The sequence below is a fragment of the Takifugu flavidus genome, chromosome 3 (genome assembly GCF_003711565.1).
Source record: "Takifugu flavidus isolate HTHZ2018 chromosome 3, ASM371156v2, whole genome shotgun sequence".
Classification (NCBI taxonomy): Eukaryota; Metazoa; Chordata; class Actinopteri; order Tetraodontiformes; family Tetraodontidae; genus Takifugu; species Takifugu flavidus.
Window position 1 is genome coordinate 8,634,424 of NC_079522.1, and position 21,755 is coordinate 8,656,178.

General features: G+C 43.6%; 3 protein-coding genes and 1 non-coding gene across 5 annotated transcripts; 2 read left to right on the plus strand and 2 right to left on the minus strand.

Annotated features, from left to right (window-relative positions):
- Positions 1-319: 319 nt before the first annotated feature.
- On the plus strand, positions 320-5,723 carry mpdu1b (mannose-P-dolichol utilization defect 1b). Its single transcript, XM_057026278.1, has 8 exons — positions 320-490; positions 681-746; positions 1,965-2,097; positions 2,255-2,340; positions 3,211-3,329; positions 3,425-3,535; positions 4,265-4,407; positions 5,569-5,723. Exons 1-7 carry the CDS (start codon positions 364-366, stop codon positions 4,379-4,381), a joined length of 759 nt encoding a protein of 252 aa, XP_056882258.1. The 5' UTR covers positions 320-363; the 3' UTR covers positions 4,382-4,407; positions 5,569-5,723.
- Positions 5,220-10,614, minus strand: eif4a1a (eukaryotic translation initiation factor 4A1A). 2 transcript variants are annotated; one of them, XM_057026277.1, is made up of 11 exons: positions 10,500-10,614; positions 9,456-9,495; positions 9,077-9,209; positions 8,854-8,993; positions 8,424-8,592; positions 7,882-7,991; positions 7,655-7,798; positions 7,267-7,404; positions 7,066-7,155; positions 6,620-6,699; positions 5,220-6,378 (listed from the first exon to the last, which is right to left on the minus strand). In XM_057026277.1, exons 1-11 carry the CDS (start codon positions 10,520-10,522, stop codon positions 6,234-6,236), a joined length of 1,212 nt encoding a protein of 403 aa, XP_056882257.1. In that variant the 5' UTR covers positions 10,523-10,614; the 3' UTR covers positions 5,220-6,233. The 2 variants fall into 2 exon arrangements, with proteins under 2 accessions (XP_056882257.1, XP_056882256.1); XM_057026276.1 differs by having other exon boundaries at positions 9,456-9,498; positions 10,500-10,608.
- On the minus strand, positions 8,154-8,294 carry LOC130523499 (small nucleolar RNA SNORD10). Its single transcript, XR_008949905.1, has one exon. It is a non-coding gene; the product is annotated as a small nucleolar RNA SNORD10 (small nucleolar RNA).
- Positions 10,615-13,102: 2,488 nt separating the features above from the next.
- senp3b (SUMO specific peptidase 3b) lies at positions 13,103-20,527 on the plus strand. The gene is made up of 12 exons (XM_057027117.1): positions 13,103-13,271; positions 14,209-14,334; positions 14,786-15,499; positions 16,181-16,288; positions 16,847-16,958; positions 17,122-17,269; positions 17,596-17,643; positions 17,799-17,876; positions 18,182-18,319; positions 18,395-18,478; positions 18,616-18,666; positions 18,786-20,527. The coding sequence occupies exons 2-12, from the start codon at positions 14,247-14,249 to the stop codon at positions 18,894-18,896; spliced, it is 1,680 nt and encodes a 559-aa protein (XP_056883097.1). The 5' UTR covers positions 13,103-13,271; positions 14,209-14,246; the 3' UTR covers positions 18,897-20,527.
- Positions 20,528-21,755: the final 1,228 nt, after the last annotated feature.

Here is a 21,755-nt window from a genome sequence, read left to right on the forward strand (position 1 = left end):
TAATCAACTTTCAAGAGCATTACATGCTAATTTATTGCCTTTCTCGCAGTGCATTTGTAGATTAGCTATTTGTATGAATCTAAATCGGAACATTCAAGTAGGTAATGTCGCAAGAGATGCTGGTGCTGCTGAGTGTTTAAATGTGAAAACGCTTCTGACATACACTGTTCCTGTGTGGGTCGTAGGCTTTGATTGGGCTCCTGATATGCAAGTAATTTAAATGGCACTATTTAAATTGGCTTTGGACCACTTAGAGGCTGCAATTCCAGAAAAGGCCACGGGAGGGGGCAGCACGCCGCTGATGCGCATTGTCAGAAGAAGAAGAAAACGAAGAAGAAAGCGAAAGCGGAAATAGGATCAACGATGGCGGATGAAATGGAATTGGAAAAAAATATATCAGTATTAGATCCTTTTAAAGGGCTCCTAGTGACATATTTTATGCCTGAAACATGTTATGACGACTTTTTCCTCAACTTTAATTTTTTAAATGGTAAGTGCCGGGTTTAAACTTTAAACGATTTCTGTGAGTGTTATCTACTGGGAAGAGTGCAAAGTACAAGTTAAAATTAAAACCTTACGATTAACATTTTAAGATATTGTCCTGTTTCTTGTTTCACAAATTAATGTGCTTGTTGGTTTGACTGGTGACGAACTTGACGTACATTCTTTACTTTAAACAGTGCAGTGTCTGAAGATTGTACTGAGCAAAGGTCTGGGCTATGGCATCATCCTGGGATCAATGATGGGTAAAAACGCCTCACTTTACCTTTTTACTTAAATCCCTCATTATTCTGGGAGAAGAATTCTTAATTCCTACAAATAATGTAATTACCTAGATTGGTTTGTAATCACAGTGGGACTGTTAAAAGGCTAAATTGGAGATTACAAAAAATTGTGTGATATTTTGTTCATTTATCAGACGCTCTGAGCTTTTTAGGGAAACGTAAAACTGAACGTCTATCCTCTGATTTGAAGACATTTCACAGCATCCAAATGGGCCTCTTTGATTTAAAGCGGCTGCCATCGATTCAGTCCTACAAGGCTTTAATCCCTCCATGGTTTCTGCCCAACTAGACACCTGCTTTCACCTTCAATTTCACTTTCTTTGAGAAAGTAGATGTCTTCCTGGTAGGATAGAAAACCTGGTTGGATCACAGGTCTGTGTAGGACTGGGTGGATGACCTTAGTCAAAAGGCTGGTCCAGAGTCACAGGATTTTGAACCCGGTGGTTGTAGTGTCCCTGGAAGGTGTCCCTGGAACCCCCATCTTTAGTCTTAGTGTGACCTGTGTGTCCAACCACCTTGGCCGAGGTGTGAACAGGGTGGGATTACTTGACAGCATTGGAAGTGCCAGATAGTTGCCCCTCTTGTCTCCACCTTCACTTAAATGTGGTTGTTTTTCAATTTGACAGAAATGGCTCTTCTATTAGGATATCATACTGTCTTTAAAGAAATGTCCCATCCAACCAGTTTTTGTAGAGGCTGTTGTGCCTCTAGGGTGCACGTGTGCTTCTCACAACATTATTTACGCAGCTTTGCTCAGCTTGTTCTCGGGTGGTTTGTCCTCGGGGGTTAAACATCTCTGGCTGGACCACTCCACCCCCATTCCCAACTAAATATGAAGAAGGTGGCGCCATGACTGACACGATAATAACACGGCTCCAGTCGCAGTGTGGTCACACCCAACCATTGTGATACGAGAGGCTCACTTGGTCGCGGGAGATTCCAGTCTTTTAGAAGATGAAAGATAAGAGGTGAAAGGTCTTCAAACTAGTTCTTAGACAATATAGTCTGGGAGGATTGAGAATCCGCAACAAAGAAATGTCCATTCATACATTTTACAAATCCTTACAATTGTACATTCATAAATACAAATGAAGGAAATGTGCTCAAAAATGGAACGTTTGACAATTTGGTTGTGAAATGGACGAGCTATAAACTATTGCCGTCTTTTATTTTTAATAGTGAAACTACCTCAAATCCTGAAGATGATGGGAGCCAAGAGTGCTGAGGGCCTTAGTTTTAATGCTGTGCTGCTGGAGCTGCTGGCCATCTTAGGAACCACGGCGTACAGCATAGTCAGCAAATTTCCTTTCAGGTTGGTCACTTTGCCTCTGTTTTGGTTTTCGAATAAGAGCAATCAAGACAAAATACAGTTTTATTTTTCCATGTTCAGAAGGGCTTGACGATGCAAATCTGTGGCGAGTCCTTTTCTCAACGTTTTCCTAATCAAATATTGTCTGTCTGTGATTTAGTGCTTGGGGCGAGACGCTGTTCGTCATGCTGCAGACGGTCACCATCGGCTTCCTCATTCAACACTACAAAGGAAAAACAGGCATTGGTAAGAATAAAACGCATCATCTGTGATTGTTGCTTATTTATTGAACTTGTATTGTTACTTTCTGAAGACATTTGTGCAGTTACAAGTAATATGGAGCTTTAAATCATTTCGTTATTTGAACCTTAAATGTGTCCTGTGACCTCTCGAGATAGTGTATCAACAGTTTTAAATGAAGAAAAAAAAATGAACAAATGTTAATTTTAGTAATTTATTGAGGGAATAAACAGCATAGCTGCATATTACATTGGAATTTAGAACAGGAATAAAGGGTTTTTTAGAATTTGTCTCTCAATTTCTCAGTTTCTAATGTCATGAGAAAGCAGGGTTTATTTCCCAGTCAATCACATAAGCACATTTCTTGAATGAGAGGTGAAATGTATGGCCCTTAATGGAGTCCTGGGTTAAGGAGAACCTTTTTGCACTATGCCCAATATAAAATACAATAAAAACTTAAAATAGTAACCAAATGTCACTATGCAAAACAAGGTTTTTAAATTGGAGCTGGTGCTTGATGCCATGTGTGTGAGGATCCACAGGCCAGTAATTAAAAGCAGTCTCCATACTTTTTTAGACCCATTATAGACGCTAAACCAGTGCCTTAATGCAGCGAGATCCGCTCTCTATAAATTAAAGCCAGTCTCTATAAATTAGGACATCATTCATCAGTAGAATGTGCTAGAGCAGCTGTCATCAACCCAGTCTTGCACGGCCCGTAATCCAGCCAGGTTTTCTGTCCGACCAGGTAGACAACCGAATTCAAATATCCAAACTTGATTCCAGGTTTTGAACTGAACTTTAAAAGATTTTCTTTTGACTCCAATTGTGCTATTGTTCAACTATAACTGGAGCCATCTTTTGTCCCCCTGGCAGGTCTTTTACTCCTGGTGGTGTATTTCGGCCTGTTAGTCCTCCTCCTGTCTCCCGTCACACCCACCTTGGTGGTCACCTACATGCAGGCTTCTAACATGCCGACTATTGCTATCAGCAGGGTAGGTGACGAGTCATCCTTAGCTTAGACAGCACAGACCATAAGGGAGATGAAGTTTCATTCAGATTCAACAAACACCTGAACTGTCTCTCCCAGCTGATACAGGCCGCCTCCAACTTCAGAAACGGACACACGGGCCAGCTCTCTGCCATCTCTGTCTTCCTCCTGTTCGCTGGATCTCTCGCCCGCATCTTCACCACGCTGCAGGTAAATCCGCACATGCACCATTCTAAACGGTACGATTAAGGCTGTTCTGGAAATGCCCACAGGCACTTCAAAGCACTTCAAAGAGTCACCTTTGATCGAAGGACAATTCTAGACAGGATCACCCTGGAGACCCGCTTTCCTAAAGGCGCAGCAGACTACCTCTTGCAGTCTTTTAGACCTTAAGTATTAAAAGTGTACTGTGCAGTTTGCCTGGAATTGCCCTTTCAAGGGACTGTGAGGACATTTAAGCTTTCTCAGATTGCTTTCCTGGCCCAAGAGACGAGTTCCAAAGAATTATTTCTCCAGTTTTTATTATATTTGGAGAAAGTTGCGATAAACAAGTCTGCCGGGTTTACTTCCCCTTTCCTGGCAGATGACGTAGGTTTGTTGCTGGCTCTATTTGCCCCTGCAGCAGTGGCTTTTTTGTTCTTTGTACCGTAAATACATTTTCCCTCTCTGCTCTGTTGTCTATCGCCTGGAAAACTGTTTAGACATCATTGCCGTTCAATTGGAAATGACAACCAAAGGCGGCCAGAAAGAGATGTACAGAGGTATCGAGGGAGCAGAACCACTAGAAATGACTTAAAAATGATTTTAAACCAGGACACTGGAAGACTTGTTCATGAAATGTGCCTCAACGCAGATTGATAGGGCTTTAATGTCGTCACAGGCATGTTTCTTTTGAAGCTGATCCCGTCTTCTAACTGCATTGTTTGTGCGTCGATGCAGGAAACTGGGGACTTGCTGATGACCCTCACCTACGTCATATCCTCCACCTGCAACGGGATCATTGCTTTACAGGTTCTTTACTACTGGAACGCAGGAATAAAGACAAAAGCAGATTAGACCCAACCTGAACTCTACCTTTTAAGGTACATTTTCGCGACCAATCTTTAAAAGAATACATCAAGTCTTTCGTTAATTTCAAATGCATTTGTTTGGACGGGGATGGTTCCATTAGCAGTTACTCATTTTAATGTGGCTTCTGAAGTTATTGCCCCCCCCACTCATGACATTCTATGGGCAGAGTTGGTAAAAGTACTCCAGCTGAGTGCTACCCTGTCCTATGTTCATCCATGCTGTTTAATTTTTTTTACAGAACTAGTTATTTGACTCAAAGCTCTTATGTTCAAAATAAAAAATGTAGTTCTACAGCACCAAGTTCTGTAAGCATGTTCACTGCAGGGTGATCTTTAATTCGCTTTCATTCAGTAGGCGGATTACAGGTCACGTTTCTTGGTAAATAAACAAAAATGACTTCTATAAGCGTTGAGTCTTTAGCATTAATCCCAGTGGATGCGAGCAGGTCATACTGGACCAGGACAGGCTCCATAGAGCAGCAGCAGGATATTAAAGTCAGGGAGCTGGACAGAAAAGATCTCACCTCTGGTGTCAAGACTGGAGGAGCGGTGCCGACTCAGCTGCAGGTTTGATAGATACGCTAATTAGTTTTAGGTAAAATCGTGAGACACAAATGCAGTCCTCATATGGACATCTGGACATTGATGGACCATATCTGGGATCAGCCAGACAGGCTCTGGCAGGAATGGATGAGGATCAAATCTGGAGTGATACGTGTTCAGGGGAATGGCAAGATTTTGCAAGTATAAATTCGGACATGGTAGCAATCATGATGTAGTGAAAGCACATGTCACATAAATAGAAATTATACCGTCTCCAACAATTTCCCCCCCAAAAAGCCTTTATTTTTCAAACCATTGAAATAAATAGAACAATGTAGAAAACTTGATACCATTTCAAAAGATCCCAGTCAGAAATTGCTTTTAAGAATCAAAAGCAATTCAGCACCAACTATACCCCACAAGCCCTCAGAGTTCTCCAAAACCAAACAAAGTTTTGGTCAAATAATGCTCAGTTAAATGCAGAGAACATGCTCAAATCTATAACTTGGTCCTCAAATGTTTCATACGCACTCTACACTTTCATGAGGTAGGTTATAAAATCACCTTATCAAAAATCTATATTTCAAAAATACAAACTAAGATAAAAAGGTAACATTAAAATTTCCCTAGGTTAAAATGGCAGCGGTCAAGACTCCACAGCGGCTCGAGCCGACGCTGAGGACCACCGCTTGGAAGTGTCCACTGGATGCTATTGCACGAATTTGTTTAGTCCCAATATGTAATTTAGTCTAAATAAAGATCCGTTGTAATAAATGAACACACAATGTTGGTGAGCAGTAATACTTTTAGAACAATTAGCCACCAATCCGGTCCTTCAAGACCCGCAGTCGAGCCGGGTTTTCTAACCCGCCGGCCAGAAACGTGCTTTATTTTATGAAAGCACTGGACTACCTGGCAGGACAGAAAACCTGGCTGAACTGCGGGTCTTGCAGGACCGGATTGGTGGCTTGTCCAAACTGGCCTGGAAGCCGTCACCGACGCTGCAGGAATAAACCTTCCTTCACCGGTAGTTTACCATTGCTAATGTCCCAGCCAGTTTAATGTATACGTTTGCAAACAACTGTTAACAAGAACACCGCCGTGTGTGCTACAAGAAGCAGGAGAAGGTTGGCGTCACTTCCGAGTCACTTTCCACTTAATCTCCACGTGTTTGTCAATGTCAAATAGTAATGCAGCTCTAACTTTAGTTCTCGATGTAAAGACGAGGCAGGTCTGCCTTTAACAATCAGAATCAATTCTAAAATAAGCAGTGTCTGAAGGGGGCGCGGTTCTCTCTAAATAAGATCGGCGATGTTCATGGGCATCTCGTCGATGATGGTGTTGTAAAATGTCTCAATGTCTTTCACGACCCTCACGTCCTCAGTGGTCAGCAGGTTGATGGACACTCCCTTCCTGCCGAATCGGCCGCTGCGACCAATCCTGGAGGAGAAAAAGAGGAACTCAAAATGGCCGACTGACCTCCATTCCATCAAGATCATTTAAGGTCATTTAAAGAACCCACATTCTGTACATCACGCCTGCTAATGTTAGCTTGTTTACGCCATCATCAACTAGCTGGTTTACTGTAAAACTCACATTGAAATGACTAAAATTTGACCAAATGGTTGTCAAACGCTGGCTCGACCCGCATTAGAATGACCGATTTAAAAAGGCATTTTACCTGTGGATATAGTTCTCTCTATTGGCTGGAAGGTCATAGTTTATGACCAGAGACACCTGCTGGACATCAATACCTCTGGCCTGAGGAGAATAGAGACACGCCATTAATAACTCATCATAGCTTACTTCCTTCGAACATTTAATAATTTATGGACAGTGGACCCAACCTGGCTTCGAAAAGAGACGGACAAAAGGAATAAGATCCTTAGTCTACGGAGTTACTGATTTGAAAACACTTTAAACAATTGGATGTCATCTGCAAATAAGTTGTGATGCAAAGACATTAAACCAAGCCACAGTGGAGTGCAGATGATTTCTCTACCAAGGAACTATCAGTCCTTCACTAGCACAGCAGATAGGAGGAGAGGGAACCTTGGGAAGCAGTAACACCACTATAAATTGGTTCAAACAAGCATAAGCCAAATAATGGTTCGTTATTGTACATACGAGCAGGTCAGTGGTGATGAGGACGCGACTGGAGCCGGACCGGAACTCCTTCATGATCAAATCTCTGTCCTTCTGTTCCATGTCGCCATGCTAAAAGGAAAAAAAGTCAGCTACTCTTACAAGAGTCTTACCACCATCTCCAAAATTGTGAGCTGGAACAAACACTGACCAAAAATGTTTAGAGGTGAATAAAATAGGTACCATAGCAGAAACGGTGAAGTCCTTTTCCTTCATCTTCTCAGTGAGCCAGTCCACCTTCCTCTTTGTGTTGACGAAAATGACGGCTTGCGTGATGGTCAGGGTCTCGTAGAGGTCGGTCAGAGTATCCAGCTTCCATTCCTGTTAAGTTTTACACCCAACATTCATTCTAGGACTCAAACTAGTTTAATCATTCCACAATGAATGCCGTAGCTGCTCAACCAGGGCTGCCTCACCGCCAATTTGGTGGGAACAAGATTGTTTAGTGTGAACAGGAACTCGTGTCTAAACTTAAGTTCTCCGTTCTTCCATTGAACTCCACCTTTAACGTTACAGTTATTCCTAATGTTTGTGTGTGACACTCATTTGGTGAGCAAACAAGCCCTCGCACCTCTTTGCAAACATCGATGTAAAACTGCCGGATTCCCTCGAGACTCAGTTCTTCCTTCTTGACTAGAATCCTGATGGGATCGCGCATGAACTTGGTGGTGACCTCTAAAACGTCCACTGGTATAGTGGCTGACAGCAGAACAACCTGCATGAGGGAAACAGAGCGTGAGGACGTGTGGCTGACAGGTACATGCATGTCTGAGACACCAGGATACATGGAAGCGTTACCTGTATGTCCGTGGGGAGCTCCTGGAAAATCTCATAGATCTGGTCCTTAAACCCTCGACTCAGCATCTCATCGGCTTCGTCCAGCACAAACATTTTGATGCAATCAGGATCTGTAAATTAAGGTTGCATATTGTGATGAAGGCTTTTGTGTCACATGAAGAGCAACAAATACAAAAGGATTATTTCTGTTGTACACATGGACCAACAATTTCAAACGCACACAGGTAAACAAGCTGAGAATTAGAAGGTTAACAGCCACAGGCCGATTACGCTGTATTCAGAAAGTCAATGCTGATCATTCCTCCAAGGCCTTGCTGCACTGTTGAGTCAAGCCAGCAAAACGCCGGCCTGGTCACCAGCACAGCAGGAGTTTTAGAGAATCAGTTGACACGCATGGGTTTCATCACTATACAGCCGCTCTTAAACGCGCAGAAAGATCGTTTACGAACAGGACGTCACGGACAAAGTCAGCTCGTTCGCGCCAGACGTGAAATATGGCCACACTGAAGCCCTTTGCCAGAGTTGGGAAATGTGAAACTTACGGACGACTTTGCGTTTTATCATGTCAAAGACGCGACCGGGCGTCCCCACCACGATCTGAGGAGACGTCGCCTGCAGCTTCAGAATGTCGGCGCGCACGTTGGTCCCACCAATACAAGCGTGACAGACACAATTCAGGTAGTCTCCGAGCGCCATCACCACCTTGTGGATCTGAAACAAAACTATAAATGTAAAAGAAAACTCTCCTGTAATTCACACAGGAGATAATGATTGTACAACTACATTCGACACCATTTCGTGCACCTTTTATCAGAGGATGAACCATTTAATCCCCTATTCTCAATTCCTTCAAGTACAATTGTGTGGCCCATTTATACGATACAGTTTGATATTCTTTTCTTTGATCCGATATCTCAAATCGTCATTTACAACTCATTTATAAGAGCGATACTTTACATTATCTGAGCTTACCTGCTGAGCCAACTCTCTAGTGGGGGCCAGGATGAGCGCCTGAGTCTCTTTCAGGCTCATGTCAATCCTCTGGAGGATGGAAATGACAAAGGTGGCTGTCTTCCCAGTACCAGACTGGGCTTGGGCAATTACATCATTACCTAGAAGTACAGGCAAGTTTCATCTGAGATTACACAAAGGTGATTACATTTACAGAATTATTTCAGAGTGATGCCTTACTTACCCTCGATACACGGGACAATAGCTCTCTGCTGAATAGCCGAAGGCTTCTCAAAACCATATGCATAAATTCCTCTGAGAAGATTCTCCTTCAGGTTCATGTCATCAAAATTTTCCACCAATGTAGCGCAGTTAGTCTGGAATAAAGGCCCACGCAAACGACAAAGGTCAATTGACAAGTCAGCTGTAAAAGGATTATCACCATTTGTGTAAACTAGTGGTAGGCAACCCAGTCAGGCTAGATAGAGATGCTTTTGCACCTGGGATCCCAATTTCCTTGGTGAAAGCAGTCATCTACTCGGAAGCATGTAAAACCCAGTCTGACTGAAGCATTGGTAATACTGGATTGCCTACCTCTGGGGTAATACGCCAAAAGATCCTACCTCGATTACGCCATCTGGCTCCATGCCCCCTGGGCCACTGCTACTGGAAATAGAAAGGAAGGATATTAGTGTTTATCCAGTGATCTAGACTGTAATCAGTAACTGATCAAATAACTGGTCATTGACAAAAAATATATACATATATTTGGCATCTGATTGTCCTGTTCTAATACACTCTGTTGATGTGGTGTGGAAATCTTTGAGTCTGTAGAAGTAAAACGGTGATCATGCTCTGTCGAAGTGCTTCTACCACCAAAGGTTTGTTTCACTCAAATTCCTGAGATCCTGTGAGGTTGTGGACCAGCTCTAGCTGGGAATGAGACCGACTATTTGGAGGTACCAACCGAGAAACGTCAGCTGCTTGGACGAACAATGCGTTTCTAAGCATCTAATGAGGAAAATGTGACTTATTAGCGTACGATTGGTATGGGCATAAAAGAACACGCTCAAATCCACCGTAATTGGGCCGATCTGGAGTTAGTAAAGACAACGCCTTTTTAGTCGTCCGCCATTTTTTTTTTTACAACCACGTTGACGCAGCGTTTAAAATGGTCGCCTGTTAGAGCCGCCAAATCGATACGTTACGAACGTAAAGTAACCTAACCATGGCGTCTGAACACGGCGTCGGGCGGGCAAATTAGAAAGGCTTTAATTTTACTCCAACGGAACGCAACAACGTGTCGGAAACAAGCCGCAGCGGGCCGAGGCCCCCCCGCCTACGGTCAGAAACATGGTGGGCTGCCGTTTCACTCACGACCCACGACGACCAGGCCCACAATCTCGAACTGCAACTGTTCACAACCGACGGGAATTAACGCAACTGTTATCGCTTGTTATCACATTAGTCGATCTCAGCACCGTTACAGCTCGACTCGAACTCCGTGATCTTAAGAATTCTAACGTTTTCTTCCGGCCAACACTGCCCTAGAGTTTGACTACGGGGATTGTTGTAGTTTTATGCGCTGAGGACGGTAAAAGGAGTCAGCAAAAATGACGAACGTTCGACCGTGAGCGTGAACTGAACCGGTGAAAAACGGATCTCACCTATTGTCACTGCTTGCCGACATCTTTCTAAGAGAAAGACCTTGCGGAAGAGCTCGTACGTATATACGCGTGTAAAAAGCACTGGGAGCGCTGCTGATTGGGGGGGGCTCGTCGTCATTGAAGGTTAGCCCTCCCACCGGCGGCTGTGATTGGTCGGGCTGTAGCCAATCAGAGGAGGGTACTTGGTGCTGGTTCCGCATCCGTTTTTTTCAATCTCTTTATTGAGAATAGACGATTTACAACGCAGACGACAAAAGTAAGAGTAAGCGCGAAATATTAAAATGGAAAGTGCACATACGACAATAAAACGTTCGATATAAAATCCGAGCATGGAAAAAATTTGAAAACGTGTGTATTGACTATTTCTGCATGACACTGCTGTTAAATACATCAGGACAAACATGAAGAACCTGTAAGCCCGTGTGAGGGTTCCCTGAAGCAACATGTGCACCTGTCATCCCACAGGCCATAACCTAATAAAACCCCTCTTTATGTTTATTTTTATTTAATAAGATTCTGATTATTTTCTCTCCTTGTACAACTCACACTGATGTTAAGGACATTTCCATTATATTTCCAACTCTATTATCACATCCTTATTAACTGTTATATTCACAAATCATCATCAAATCACAAATAAAAAAACATCTCACAATTTTTTTCCAGCCATTGCTTCAATCTACAGGTGAGAGTCAGTGAAATGCCTGCCTACCTTGATGATGTTAGCCATGATGATGTTACAGCACATAGACTGGATTATCATATTACTCAATGGTAGAAGAAAACAGTTCATTAGCTTCACCAAAATCACAATTGTCAAATGTTAGTTATTATTTGGTTATGTATGTATGTATGGACTGGAGGTCCCAGGGTCCAGGTGGGAGACACCCCCGAAAGTGGTGGAGAACAAGCTGGCCAAGATCCTGTGGGACTTCCAGATCCAGGAACACGAGAAGTACCACGGGCTGAAGGAGGAGATAGAGAGAATGTGGGGCATGAAGGCAAATGGTGATCGGGACACTAGGGGCAGTAACACCCAACCTGAGTAGATGGCTCCAACAGATACCAGGAACCAAATCAAAGATCTCTGTCCAGAAGAGCGCAGACCTAGGAACAGCTGAGATCCTGTTCATAACCCTCAGACTCCCAGGCCTCTGGTAGAGGACCCGAGTCTGAAGGAAGGAGGCACCGCCCAGGAGGGCAAGGAAGAGATTTTTTTATTTTGTATATATATATATAGAGTATAAATGGTGATATATTTGAAATATAGTCTAGAGTCTAGAGAATTATACTTCATATGATGCTGTGCAATTAACAGTATCATTTATAGTAGGTTTACCTGTTCACTTAATTGTTAACACAAAGAGCCCATCAGTCAACCCCATGGCAACAACTCATTTGTGCATTTATACATGTAGACGTGGTCAAGATGACTTACTGCAGGTCAAACCAGGAAGGAATGAGGAAGAAAGCGGATTTCGGTGGCTTCTAACAAGGGCTGGTTGTCAGTACCAGATGGGTGAGTATTTACAAACCAAATCTACTGGGCTTTTTCCACACAAAACAATCTCTAGTGTTGACAGTGAATGGTGGAAATATCCAGTATGCAGCTGTTGTGGAGACAAAAATGTCTTTGTTGCTGTGAGAGGTCAGAGGAGAATGGGCAGACTGGTTCCAGATGATTGAAAGGCAACAGTAACTTAAATAACCACTGGTTACAGCCCACAGGGTCACACAGTGTCACCAAAATTAGACAATAGAAGATGGAAAAATGTTGCCATGTCTAACGAGTCTCGATTGCAGCAGCAACATTCAGATGGTGTGAACATGAAAGCAAGAATCATCCTGCCTTGTATCAAGAGTTCAGGCTGCTTCTACTGCTGGTGCAGTGGTGTGGGGAATATGTTCTTGGCACATTTTGGGCCCTTTAGAACCAACTGAGCATCAGTTAAATGCTGCAGTGTTGCTGGGCATGTCCATCCCTTTATACTCCAACAACTTCCACAGTCACCGGATCTCAAACCAATTGAGATGTGGTGGAACAGGAAAATGTGCAGCACAGATGTGCTACTGACAAACCTGCAGCAACTGTGTGATGCTACCATTGGAACACAGACCAAAATCTCTGGGGAATGTTTTCAACACCTTGTTTAAAGTATCGCACAAAAAATTAAGGCAGTCGTGAAGGTAAAAGGGGCTCCAGGTGAGGACAAGGTGGTCTGCAACTGTAATGCAATAGAATGTAACGACATAGAGATAGTAATCAAGATGGGGAATGTGATGGTTGCAGACAAGAAACTATAGAAGACATGATCAGGAAACATAAAAGAAAAATAAAAGTGGAAGGAATAAAGTTGAGTTATAAGGTAATTATAAAGAGTGCTCTTGGGGATGGGACCTTTTTTAATTTTAAATCTGTGTATGTAAGTTGTTTTTTCTTGTTTTCTTTTGCTTGTTTTCCTCTTTCTAAATATTAGAACGCAAGCCATTACAGTTATCATAACAGACCACTGGGTGGCGCTTATACACTGACACAGTTTGCCGCCACCGTAGAATCTCAAAGAAGAAGAAGAAGACGACGACGAAGAAGAAGAAGACCCGGAAGGGCTTCACATTATTAAAGTTCAGAGGGAGGTTGCATTTGGCTGCTCCAAACACCTGACTTCATTGAATGAGGTTTATCACTAATTAGCAACCCGACTTGTAAACAAATTAAACACCCCCATTATTATTTCTGAAGGATATAGGTTTACGTAAATCTGCAGTCTAACGGTGAGTGTAAATATGCATCACATGGCTATTTAAGCAACACGGAGACACCCAGCCGGGGTTTGGTTGGCTGTTGTTGCTAGCAAACCTCCCAACCTAGCGTAAAAAGCTAACGGGATCTTGGCTAAATGTGTGTTATTGCATCGATAGTAAGATATTTCATGCAGGAACGTATGACCGAATACTTTCAGGTTGATTTTACCAATTGTGCACCACCTTCAGAAAGTTTAATAAAATCTGTGGTCAAATAAGTGTTGCTACACACTTGGTGCTATTGACAACGGTGTTGCTAGCACACAAGCTACGTTTGGTAAAGACTTATTTCCTGCGACGTATCAATAGTTTAAAAAAAAACTGCTTTACAAACAATCTTTGTATCGATGGTGATTTGCATTGCATTCCCCTCTCTCTGTAATGCTGTTGTCATCCATTTAAGTTTTATAACCTCGGTTTTGGTCATTTGTGCTAGCAAGCTAAAGTTGTTGCCTTGGGGTTGCACATGGTAAAGTTCCGATTAGGTGCATTCTCCGCTTTAAAATGATGGAAACACACTTTCTGTTTGGAAACGGATTGTGTTCAGTTATAGAATCCAAAACATTTGGAGTTACTTACTTTAAAATGCAAACATTTGCGCTCTATGAACAAAATCTTTAGACCGATCTTAGCTCACAGCTGTTACTGTCATGAGAGCTTCAAAATATAGTTTATGGAGTTGAATTTTGAATTTTACGTGAATAAAATAAAGCATGACACTTTTAACCGCTTCCACGTACGTTAACAAATTGTGGACATTTAAAATTCTCCAAGAGATTGAAACTCCCAAGGTAAAATATGAGCTCTATTTTATAGATTATAGGGCTAAATGAATGTAAATTGATGAGTTTTGTTGAAATGAATGTTGTCCTCTTCTGTAAAAGCACTAAGGAAATGTTGCTTGCAGGTGACGAGCTGGCGCAGGTTGTGAGTTGTCCGTGGATAATGCGAGACAGTGGTGGTAGTCTGGCCCAGAACCACTGGCAGGGAGACCTGGGTCTGCCTGCTGGGAGGCAGGATAACGCAGGAGGAGGTAACGATGTTGATGCTGATTGCCACGCAAAGACATTTAGCCACATAAGGGCCCCAGTTTATGCGTAATAATGGACGTCAAGAAATTCCCCCTGATGAGTCAAAGCAAAGAGCTCTCTCAGGACGACCAATATGGTTGCACAACATGCTGAGGGTGTCGGTTTCAGAAGGATTTCTAAACTTTTGAATGCTCCAGTGAGCCATAATCCAGATTATTTTACTTTAAATGGCCAAACTACTTACTTAAATGGCCACGGAACGCTGCATTGCAGAAGAAAAATCCTGCTGGGGAAAAGTCAGCTGAGATTTTAAGGTTTGTTTGGATATTTTTTGGATGCCAATCACCTGACTGGAATCTGGTTGAAAATCTCTAGAGAGCTCACAGTTCAGTGAAATATGTGTACGACATTATTTATGTGACGTTTAATTTTATTGTATCTATTTGTTTTTAGGTGGGATTCCTGGGGACCACCTCATTGTCCCAGTGTCGGGACATGGCGTCCCGAGCCCCATGCACCTCAGACTGGGCCAAAAAAATGTGTGGACCGAAGAGTACGTCGACAAGGAGGAGGAGGGTGGAATGGATGGAGTTGAGGCAATAGATGCAGAGGAAGAGGAGGAGGAAGAGGAGGAGGAACATTGTCTGGATGGGGAAGACAAAGGTCAATTTGAAGTTAGGGGTTGGGAGAATGAGGAGGAGGAGGAGGGAGAAGATGAAGACGTGGAAGAGGAAGGAGAAAAGGATGAATTGGAGTGGGAGGTTGCGGAGTTCCCCTCCAAGGCTCTCCAGCACACTTACTCACAACACCAGTATTACAAACTGCAGCAGAAGACAGAAGACCACGACGTCCCTGCAAAGGACCCCGTCCCTCAGACTCACGCAGACATATTTCGGCCCCCCCTCGCCAGGAACCGGGGCCTGAGAAGGCTCCGGCCCTGGCCACACATGCGGACCCACAGAGGCATTGGCTTTCGTCTGACCCAGCACTGGAAGGGCTGGCGTCTACGGGCCCAGTGGTTATGTTCCCAGGGGCACCGGTACCACAGGAGATGGCAAAGACACAGCATGTACGGCAAGCAGAAGGCAACAAAAAGATACCAGCAGTTGCCGGGCACCGATGGCAAGGATGGCTGCATTGATGACTCTATCCCAGGCTTCCATGGAGGTACACACTTTATCGTGATGGAAAAGCTTTTGTGTTTGCTGACTCCGAAGCCTCTTAGACTTATGCTTTTGGGTTGTCATCGTGCTGAAAGGTGCAATTCTTCCTATTTCCAGCTTTCTAGCAGCAGCCTGAAGGGTTTTAGTGACAATTGGCCCTTATTGGTCATAAAATATACACAAGTATAAAAGTGGAGGTTACAGTAGATGAGAGTGATGTGATAAGTGCAAGGAGATGTGTGGTCCGGTCGGCGTGGCAACGTGCTCACGCCCCCCTGGAGGCACCCTCCTCCCCGTCCTGGGAACATTCTGAGCACCTCTGCTTGTGAATTTTAGGCTGTGAGCTGCAAATCTAATAGTTGTGCTTGTTTAGTCATTAGCCGTTTAGCTAACAACCGTAACTTTAGCAAGTCACCTTACCTGCTGAACTGGCCCGAGCGAGATGTCGCGCCACCAAGAGGTGCACGAGGCGATGACGTCATCCCGATTGGTGGCGATGGGAAAAACTCTTTTTATTGGACAATGCAGGAAAAGCAGACGAGTCCTTTCAGTAATTCCGCTGTGTTTTCTCTTCTCGTGTCCAAACTGGACGTCCCGATGGGGTGTTCGGTGTCATGAGGAGGATTCTGCGCAACTCCACAGCGCGTTGGTCATGTATTTTGTTTTCATGTTTTCATGTTACCAGATCATCAGATGAATGGCTGTTCTCAGGCAGAGGAGAGAGCCAAACGGGACGTGGAGGTCAAACCGGCAGAACGCGCCATTACTGAGGAACACATAAGTTACGTGACCGGTACGGATCAGAGTCTCCTACCATCTGTTAGCAAGTAGCTCAGTAGGGTTTCAGTCTGCTCTCACATCACGATGCCCATCAAAATGTGACTCTGAGCTCGAAAAATGCAGCTTTGGGGAAACTATTGTGGCAGTTTCTGGAGCTCAAAAGTATTTGGACAATTGATGGACGAGTTGGTTCATATTCAAGAGTGGATTTTAGCCAATGGCAGAATATTTCATTTGGTAAAGAAACACCAGGAAATAAAGCTCTGGCCCTCAAACGTCCTTATTTTGCAGACGCCTCCATAAATGTGAGGTTTAGCTGGCAGCCACGTTTCATGGTGTCCACTGGACCAGCGTTTAGCCCGTCTTCCATTGACACAATAGACCAGTAAAAATCCATGGCATAAAATGACAAATTTTCCTTTTTTTCCTGTAAAAACTGAATTATAATTTTTTTTCTCTTATTTGTAGATTAAACTTTTCTCCAAACCTTCAGAACTTTACCTTAGACCTCTTGGTATTGAAACAACAAACAAGCTAAACCTAAATCTTAGCGTTGCTGCTCATTTTCCAGGTATTCTTGAAGAGTCTTTGCAGCAGTACGGCAGCTTGATCCCCGTCCACGTGGACGACATCGTGGAAAAGCTTCAGGACATTTTCCAGGAGAACTTCTCGCAGCCACACAGGTAAAGGCGTTGACACACGCGGCCCCGCCGCCGCGAGGCGAACGGGTGTTTGAAGCTCTCGGCCCGAGCGTCCGATGGTGGTCGGCGACCTCTAATGTCTTTAAAAACAACATATCGTTGATTTGTGTAAAACCTCCTGGCCGTGTCTCTGATTTGCTATTAGGAAAGCAGTCATCCAGCACCTAATACAAGCCTTCCAGCGATCTTCCGGATCAGCTGTGGCCAAAACATTTCGGGTCAACTACAAACGCCATGTTCTCACCATGGATGACCTCGGCACTCTATATGGACAGAACTGGCTTAATGACCAGGTACAACACTGAACTGGAGCGACAACTGTTCTGTGTCATAGAGCATTTACTGGAGAGCAGCGCCGCCTCTTCCTGAGGGCTCTTTTCCCCGGGTGGTCGTGTCACAGTGTTTTTCTACTGTTGGCCCCTTTTTTCTCACCAGAGCCTTGAAGTCTCAAACTCACCTCTTGTGTTTTTAGTTCTCCTCCCTTGGGGGCGTCCCGGTTAACCTCGTTTGGGGTCACGCGGCGTAGCTCCCTCTGGGTTCTCACCAACACAAATGATCGTCTGTAATGTAAAGCTGTGTATTTTACATCATATGTCTCTCTGTTACTTGTCTCATTCAGATTATGAACATGTACGGTGACCTGGTGATGGATTCCGTACCAGACAAGGTAAAAATGCTCGTCCGTCCTTTCTGGAGGCCTTTTCATGCTTGCTGATGTTGGTCTAGTCCAGAGGGACAGATGTCCAGAGGCGTTTGTCTGAGGAAGGGAGACGTGGGTAGCTTGGGTCTGCTTTAAACGATTGTTTCTTCTCTCCTTCTCAGGTTCACTTTTTCAACAGTTTCTTTTACGATAAGCTAAGGACAAAAGGCTACGACGGTGTCAAAAGGTGGACAAAAAATGTAAGTTGTGTTGGACCTGTCCTTGTCTCCTACGTCGGCAACATATGCCCCTGCTTATTCTGTATTTCTGCTGGTGATGTATTTTGAGGTGACCAAAATGAATTAGAATCAAGGGGATTTTCCTTTGTGAGTCTAAATAACAGGTGTGTTTACTTTCGTATTTCTGGCTGCTCAGCTAAAAGTGAGTCTTCAGCTAATCACCGCCATCTTGTGGCGACTTGTGTGTACTACAGCTGCCTTGAAGCCTATGTTAGAGTCGGTTTCCTATGATCCTTTTTAATGATCACTACTTCCTGTTGTATCAGGTGGACATCTTCCAGAAGGATCTTCTATTAATCCCGATTCATCTGGAGGTTCACTGGTCACTGGTCAGCGTCGACATTCCCCGTCGAGCTATAACTTACTTCGACTCTCAGCGGACCCTGAACAGGCGCTGCCCAAAGGTAAGAATGAGCAGGTCTGGTTGGATTTGTGATTCAGTAATTCAAAACTTCTTTTTTTTTTCGCCTCCTTTCCAGCATATTTTTAAGTATCTGCAAGCGGAGGCCGTCAAAAAAGAAAAGCAAGACTTCTTGACTGGATGGAAAGGCTTTTTCAAAATGGTCAGACGCTTCACCGCCGTCACTTCAAATCACACACATTTGGGAAAATAAAGACCATCAATTCTCTTTCTCACTGCTGCTATGAATTCAAATAAAGACGAGCCGCGCGTTGATCTGTGGTGGGTTGTGTGTTGCAGAACGTGGGTCGTCAAAACAACGACAGCGACTGCGGCGCGTTCGTGTTACAGGTGAGTCTGTTGCTCAGAGGCTCAGACGGGACCCAATGTTGGCTTGAATTTAAAGTTTGCCTCGTATGATCTAGTATCTTGATCTAGTATTTGTCCCAAATGTCCTCCTCACGCCGCAGTACTGCAAGTGTCTGGCGCTGGGGCAGCCGTTCAGCTTCGGGCAGCAGGATATGCCCCGACTGAGGAGGCAAATGTACAAAGAACTCTGTCACTGCAAGCTCACCCTGTGACCTACGCCCTCTCCCCCGCCTTCAAGTCCACCTGCTCCAGCAACCAACTCGTACTCGATGTGGGGACGTCGACGTTATACAGAGACGACAACAGGAGCCGATATTGACTGGGAAAAAAAACAAATCCACTTTTCTCTGCCATTATCCAGAGAAAGGCCTCCTGTTGTTGACATCAGTTCAGTTTGCTTCCCCCTTTCCAGCCTTTTAAAGCTCTGGTTGATTTGTAGGCAGAGACCATGGCGAGCTTCTCCTTTTGAAATGTACAGATCCCCCATCTTATTGTTGTCCACTTGGTGCTTTTTAGTTTAAATGGAGCATGAAGATCTTTTTAAAATATCCAGTGCACAGTAAGCTTCTGATTAATACGGTGTGATTGATGGCCGGTCGAGGAGGGACGACGTTGAGCCAGTTCATCGGAGAGGAGTTGTGATATTTCATCTTTCACCCCAAACATCTGCATCACGTGTAAACAATTCATACTTGCCAAGGGCAGAACTGCTGTGTCATGATTCTTTCTGTTCTCGACGAGCTTAATTTGATTCTCTGTACTGAACCTTCCGACTATGATTCAGTTTAAAACCCAATTATACGGCCAATCAGAGCTTGTTTTTGCTTTTACACGAGCAAATCCTCCATTCTCCCCCACGAGTTTAATCTTTGTTCCAATTTCTCCTAAGCTGTAATTGTTTCTGCAGGATAAAAACAATTTCAAATTCCCCTGCTGCTTTCCAAACCTATGTTGCCCGACAAAACAACGCTATAGCCCGGAACCATGTGGATTCCCAGCAGCAACATCCTGCACGGGCAGTTTAATTGTGGACTTTACTGCAGGGACCCTGAAGCAGACCAGTAACTGGTTCCTTTGTGTCTCCCAGCGTCACGGAGCCGCCCCAGTAAAGCGAACCAGTCATCAAAGCTCTCCCAAAGCCACTCGACGCTCCACCCGTTACTCTACAGCAGCCTGGTTCATTTATTCATCGGGTCCAAATGAAATTACAAATAAATTGATGCTCCCTGTTGCAGCAAAACCGAGAGCGTTTGGCGTTGTAGATGTTTGCTCCGCTCCGTTTCCCGACAGGTACCAGTTCAGGAGTGTGGATATAAAGAAAGCTGTGGGTTTCAGGGGTGCGGAGGCCGTCGCCCTCTTTTAAAAAAACAAACTCCTGGACTGTGATGCGTCGTCCGTGGTTACAGCAGGTTTGAGCCTGGTCAGGGTCTCTGCTGAGCTCTGTTCCAGGCTTCTGTCACCGTTCCTCCTATTGTACATAGAAACGCCTCCTGGAGACGATGTAGATAATTGCCTCGTCCAGCCTCAAACACTCAGACGCCCAGAAAAAAAGGAAACCTTTGCGTTCGACCCGTTCTCGGTTTGTCTCCGTCGGTAAACGTGTTGATTGTGTCGTTCAGTTGCGAAGCAGGATCTGGATATTTTGGAGAGGACGTTGGCTATTTCATAACGGGAGCTGTCGGTACATCTGGCGTTTTACAGTAGTTTTTTTATATGCTTATATATCACTCTGTTAAGCTGTGTTTGTTTCTTTTTTTTGGGTCTTTTGCAACTGAGTTTACTGTTTTATATCTTGTACAATGCATTATGGTTGTTAAAATAAACTGAAAACACGATTGGATAATTTATCAAAAAGACTGATGGAGCAGCAATAGTGGAATATTTAACAGCATTTGGAACAGTATAAAAGCAAAAGTGGGGTTGGACACATCTGGCTCTAGGAGGGTTCTTTTAGTCTTTTAGGAAACATCCATAACACTACTAAAGTCCTCACGTCTGTGTTCCTGTCTAACTATAATCAGGGAACTGGTCCCTAGAGAGAAGATATCATCCACCAATGAGTTATTACACAGTTATAATGTCAAATACTGCATATTTCAGAGCGAAATTTTGTTTTGGTGCAGAATGTTTCCACATGAAATGCAGATTTGTGCCCATCCTGACAGAACGGGTTCATTCCGCCCACTTTACCCAGTTACATAACTGGTTTTAGTGGAAGCTGTGATGAACTGGTACAAATGACATGAATTCATTTGCAATGTGGATTTGCAATTTTACAGCTATGAAATGTTAAAAAAAATAGATACATAGAATTCGTCAATTTTATTTCTGCCTACATATTTACACACACACACACACATATATATATACACACACATACACATGCATACTTATAACTAATGGATGGTGGGTTCTGAGTTGTTGTTGAATGGCACATAATCAATATATTGCAAATATATCAGGATTTTTACGCTCTGATATCCTCAAGAATTTTAAATACTCCCAAAGCAAAAATAAAATATTGAATATGAAAATATTGAATATGAAACAGTATGGGGGAAGAAATCACATATCTCCTTAAGAGAAAATATCTTGTAATTTTGAGATAATCCATCATTTTGTCATGAAGAGATATTTTATTATTTCATCATGAGGAGATAATTTATCTTGGTATTACAAAAAAAAGGTCCATTAATTTCTATTGGTATTGGTTCTATTGCAGGAGGAGAACAACTTCCACCAGGCCAGACTGGGCTGGACGGGCCTGAGACGTCTGTCCACTGTGGACAAACTCATATTAACACCTTCTGCCTGTTTAAGGAGTCTTTATATTTCCCCAAAGTTCACTCAGAAGCAGAAATAAGAGCATTTCGAGGTGGCGCGCTGCCTTCCGAGCTAACCCAGTAGTGGTCGGAGTGGGGCCTGTCCAGTTTATCTCGTAATTTTGAGATCACTGTTCACACTTTGGTTTTCCAGCCTCCCAGAGCAAATTATTCCAAATTCTTCACAAACAGAACGCACATGTATGTGTCAGTCGTGTTTTCTGTGGTCATTTAAGTCGTTTGGACATT

Excerpts from the sequence above, each read along its gene's own strand:
- mpdu1b (XM_057026278.1), top strand. The coding sequence starts at position 364 with ATGGCGGATGAAATGGAATTGGAAAAAAATATATCAGTATTAGATCCT. Across the intron at positions 2,341-3,210 it reads CAAAGGAAAAACAGGCATTG|GTCTTTTACTCCTGGTGGTG; the intron begins GTAAGAATAAAA and ends TCCCCCTGGCAG. Across the intron at positions 3,330-3,424 it reads CGACTATTGCTATCAGCAGG|CTGATACAGGCCGCCTCCAA; the intron begins GTAGGTGACGAG and ends TGTCTCTCCCAG.
- eif4a1a (XM_057026276.1), bottom strand. The coding sequence starts at position 10,522 with ATGTCGGCAAGCAGTGACAATAG. Across the intron at positions 7,799-7,881 it reads AGCTCCCCACGGACATACAG|GTTGTTCTGCTGTCAGCCAC; the intron begins GTAACGCTTCCA and ends TCCCTCATGCAG. Across the intron at positions 6,379-6,619 it reads AGAGAGAACTATATCCACAG|GATTGGTCGCAGCGGCCGAT; the intron begins GTAAAATGCCTT and ends TTTCTCCTCCAG.
- senp3b (XM_057027117.1), top strand. The coding sequence starts at position 14,247 with ATGCGAGACAGTGGTGGTAGTCTGGCCCAGAACCACTGGCAGGGAGAC. Across the intron at positions 16,289-16,846 it reads ACACATAAGTTACGTGACCG|GTATTCTTGAAGAGTCTTTG; the intron begins GTACGGATCAGA and ends CTCATTTTCCAG. Across the intron at positions 16,959-17,121 it reads AACTTCTCGCAGCCACACAG|GAAAGCAGTCATCCAGCACC; the intron begins GTAAAGGCGTTG and ends ATTTGCTATTAG.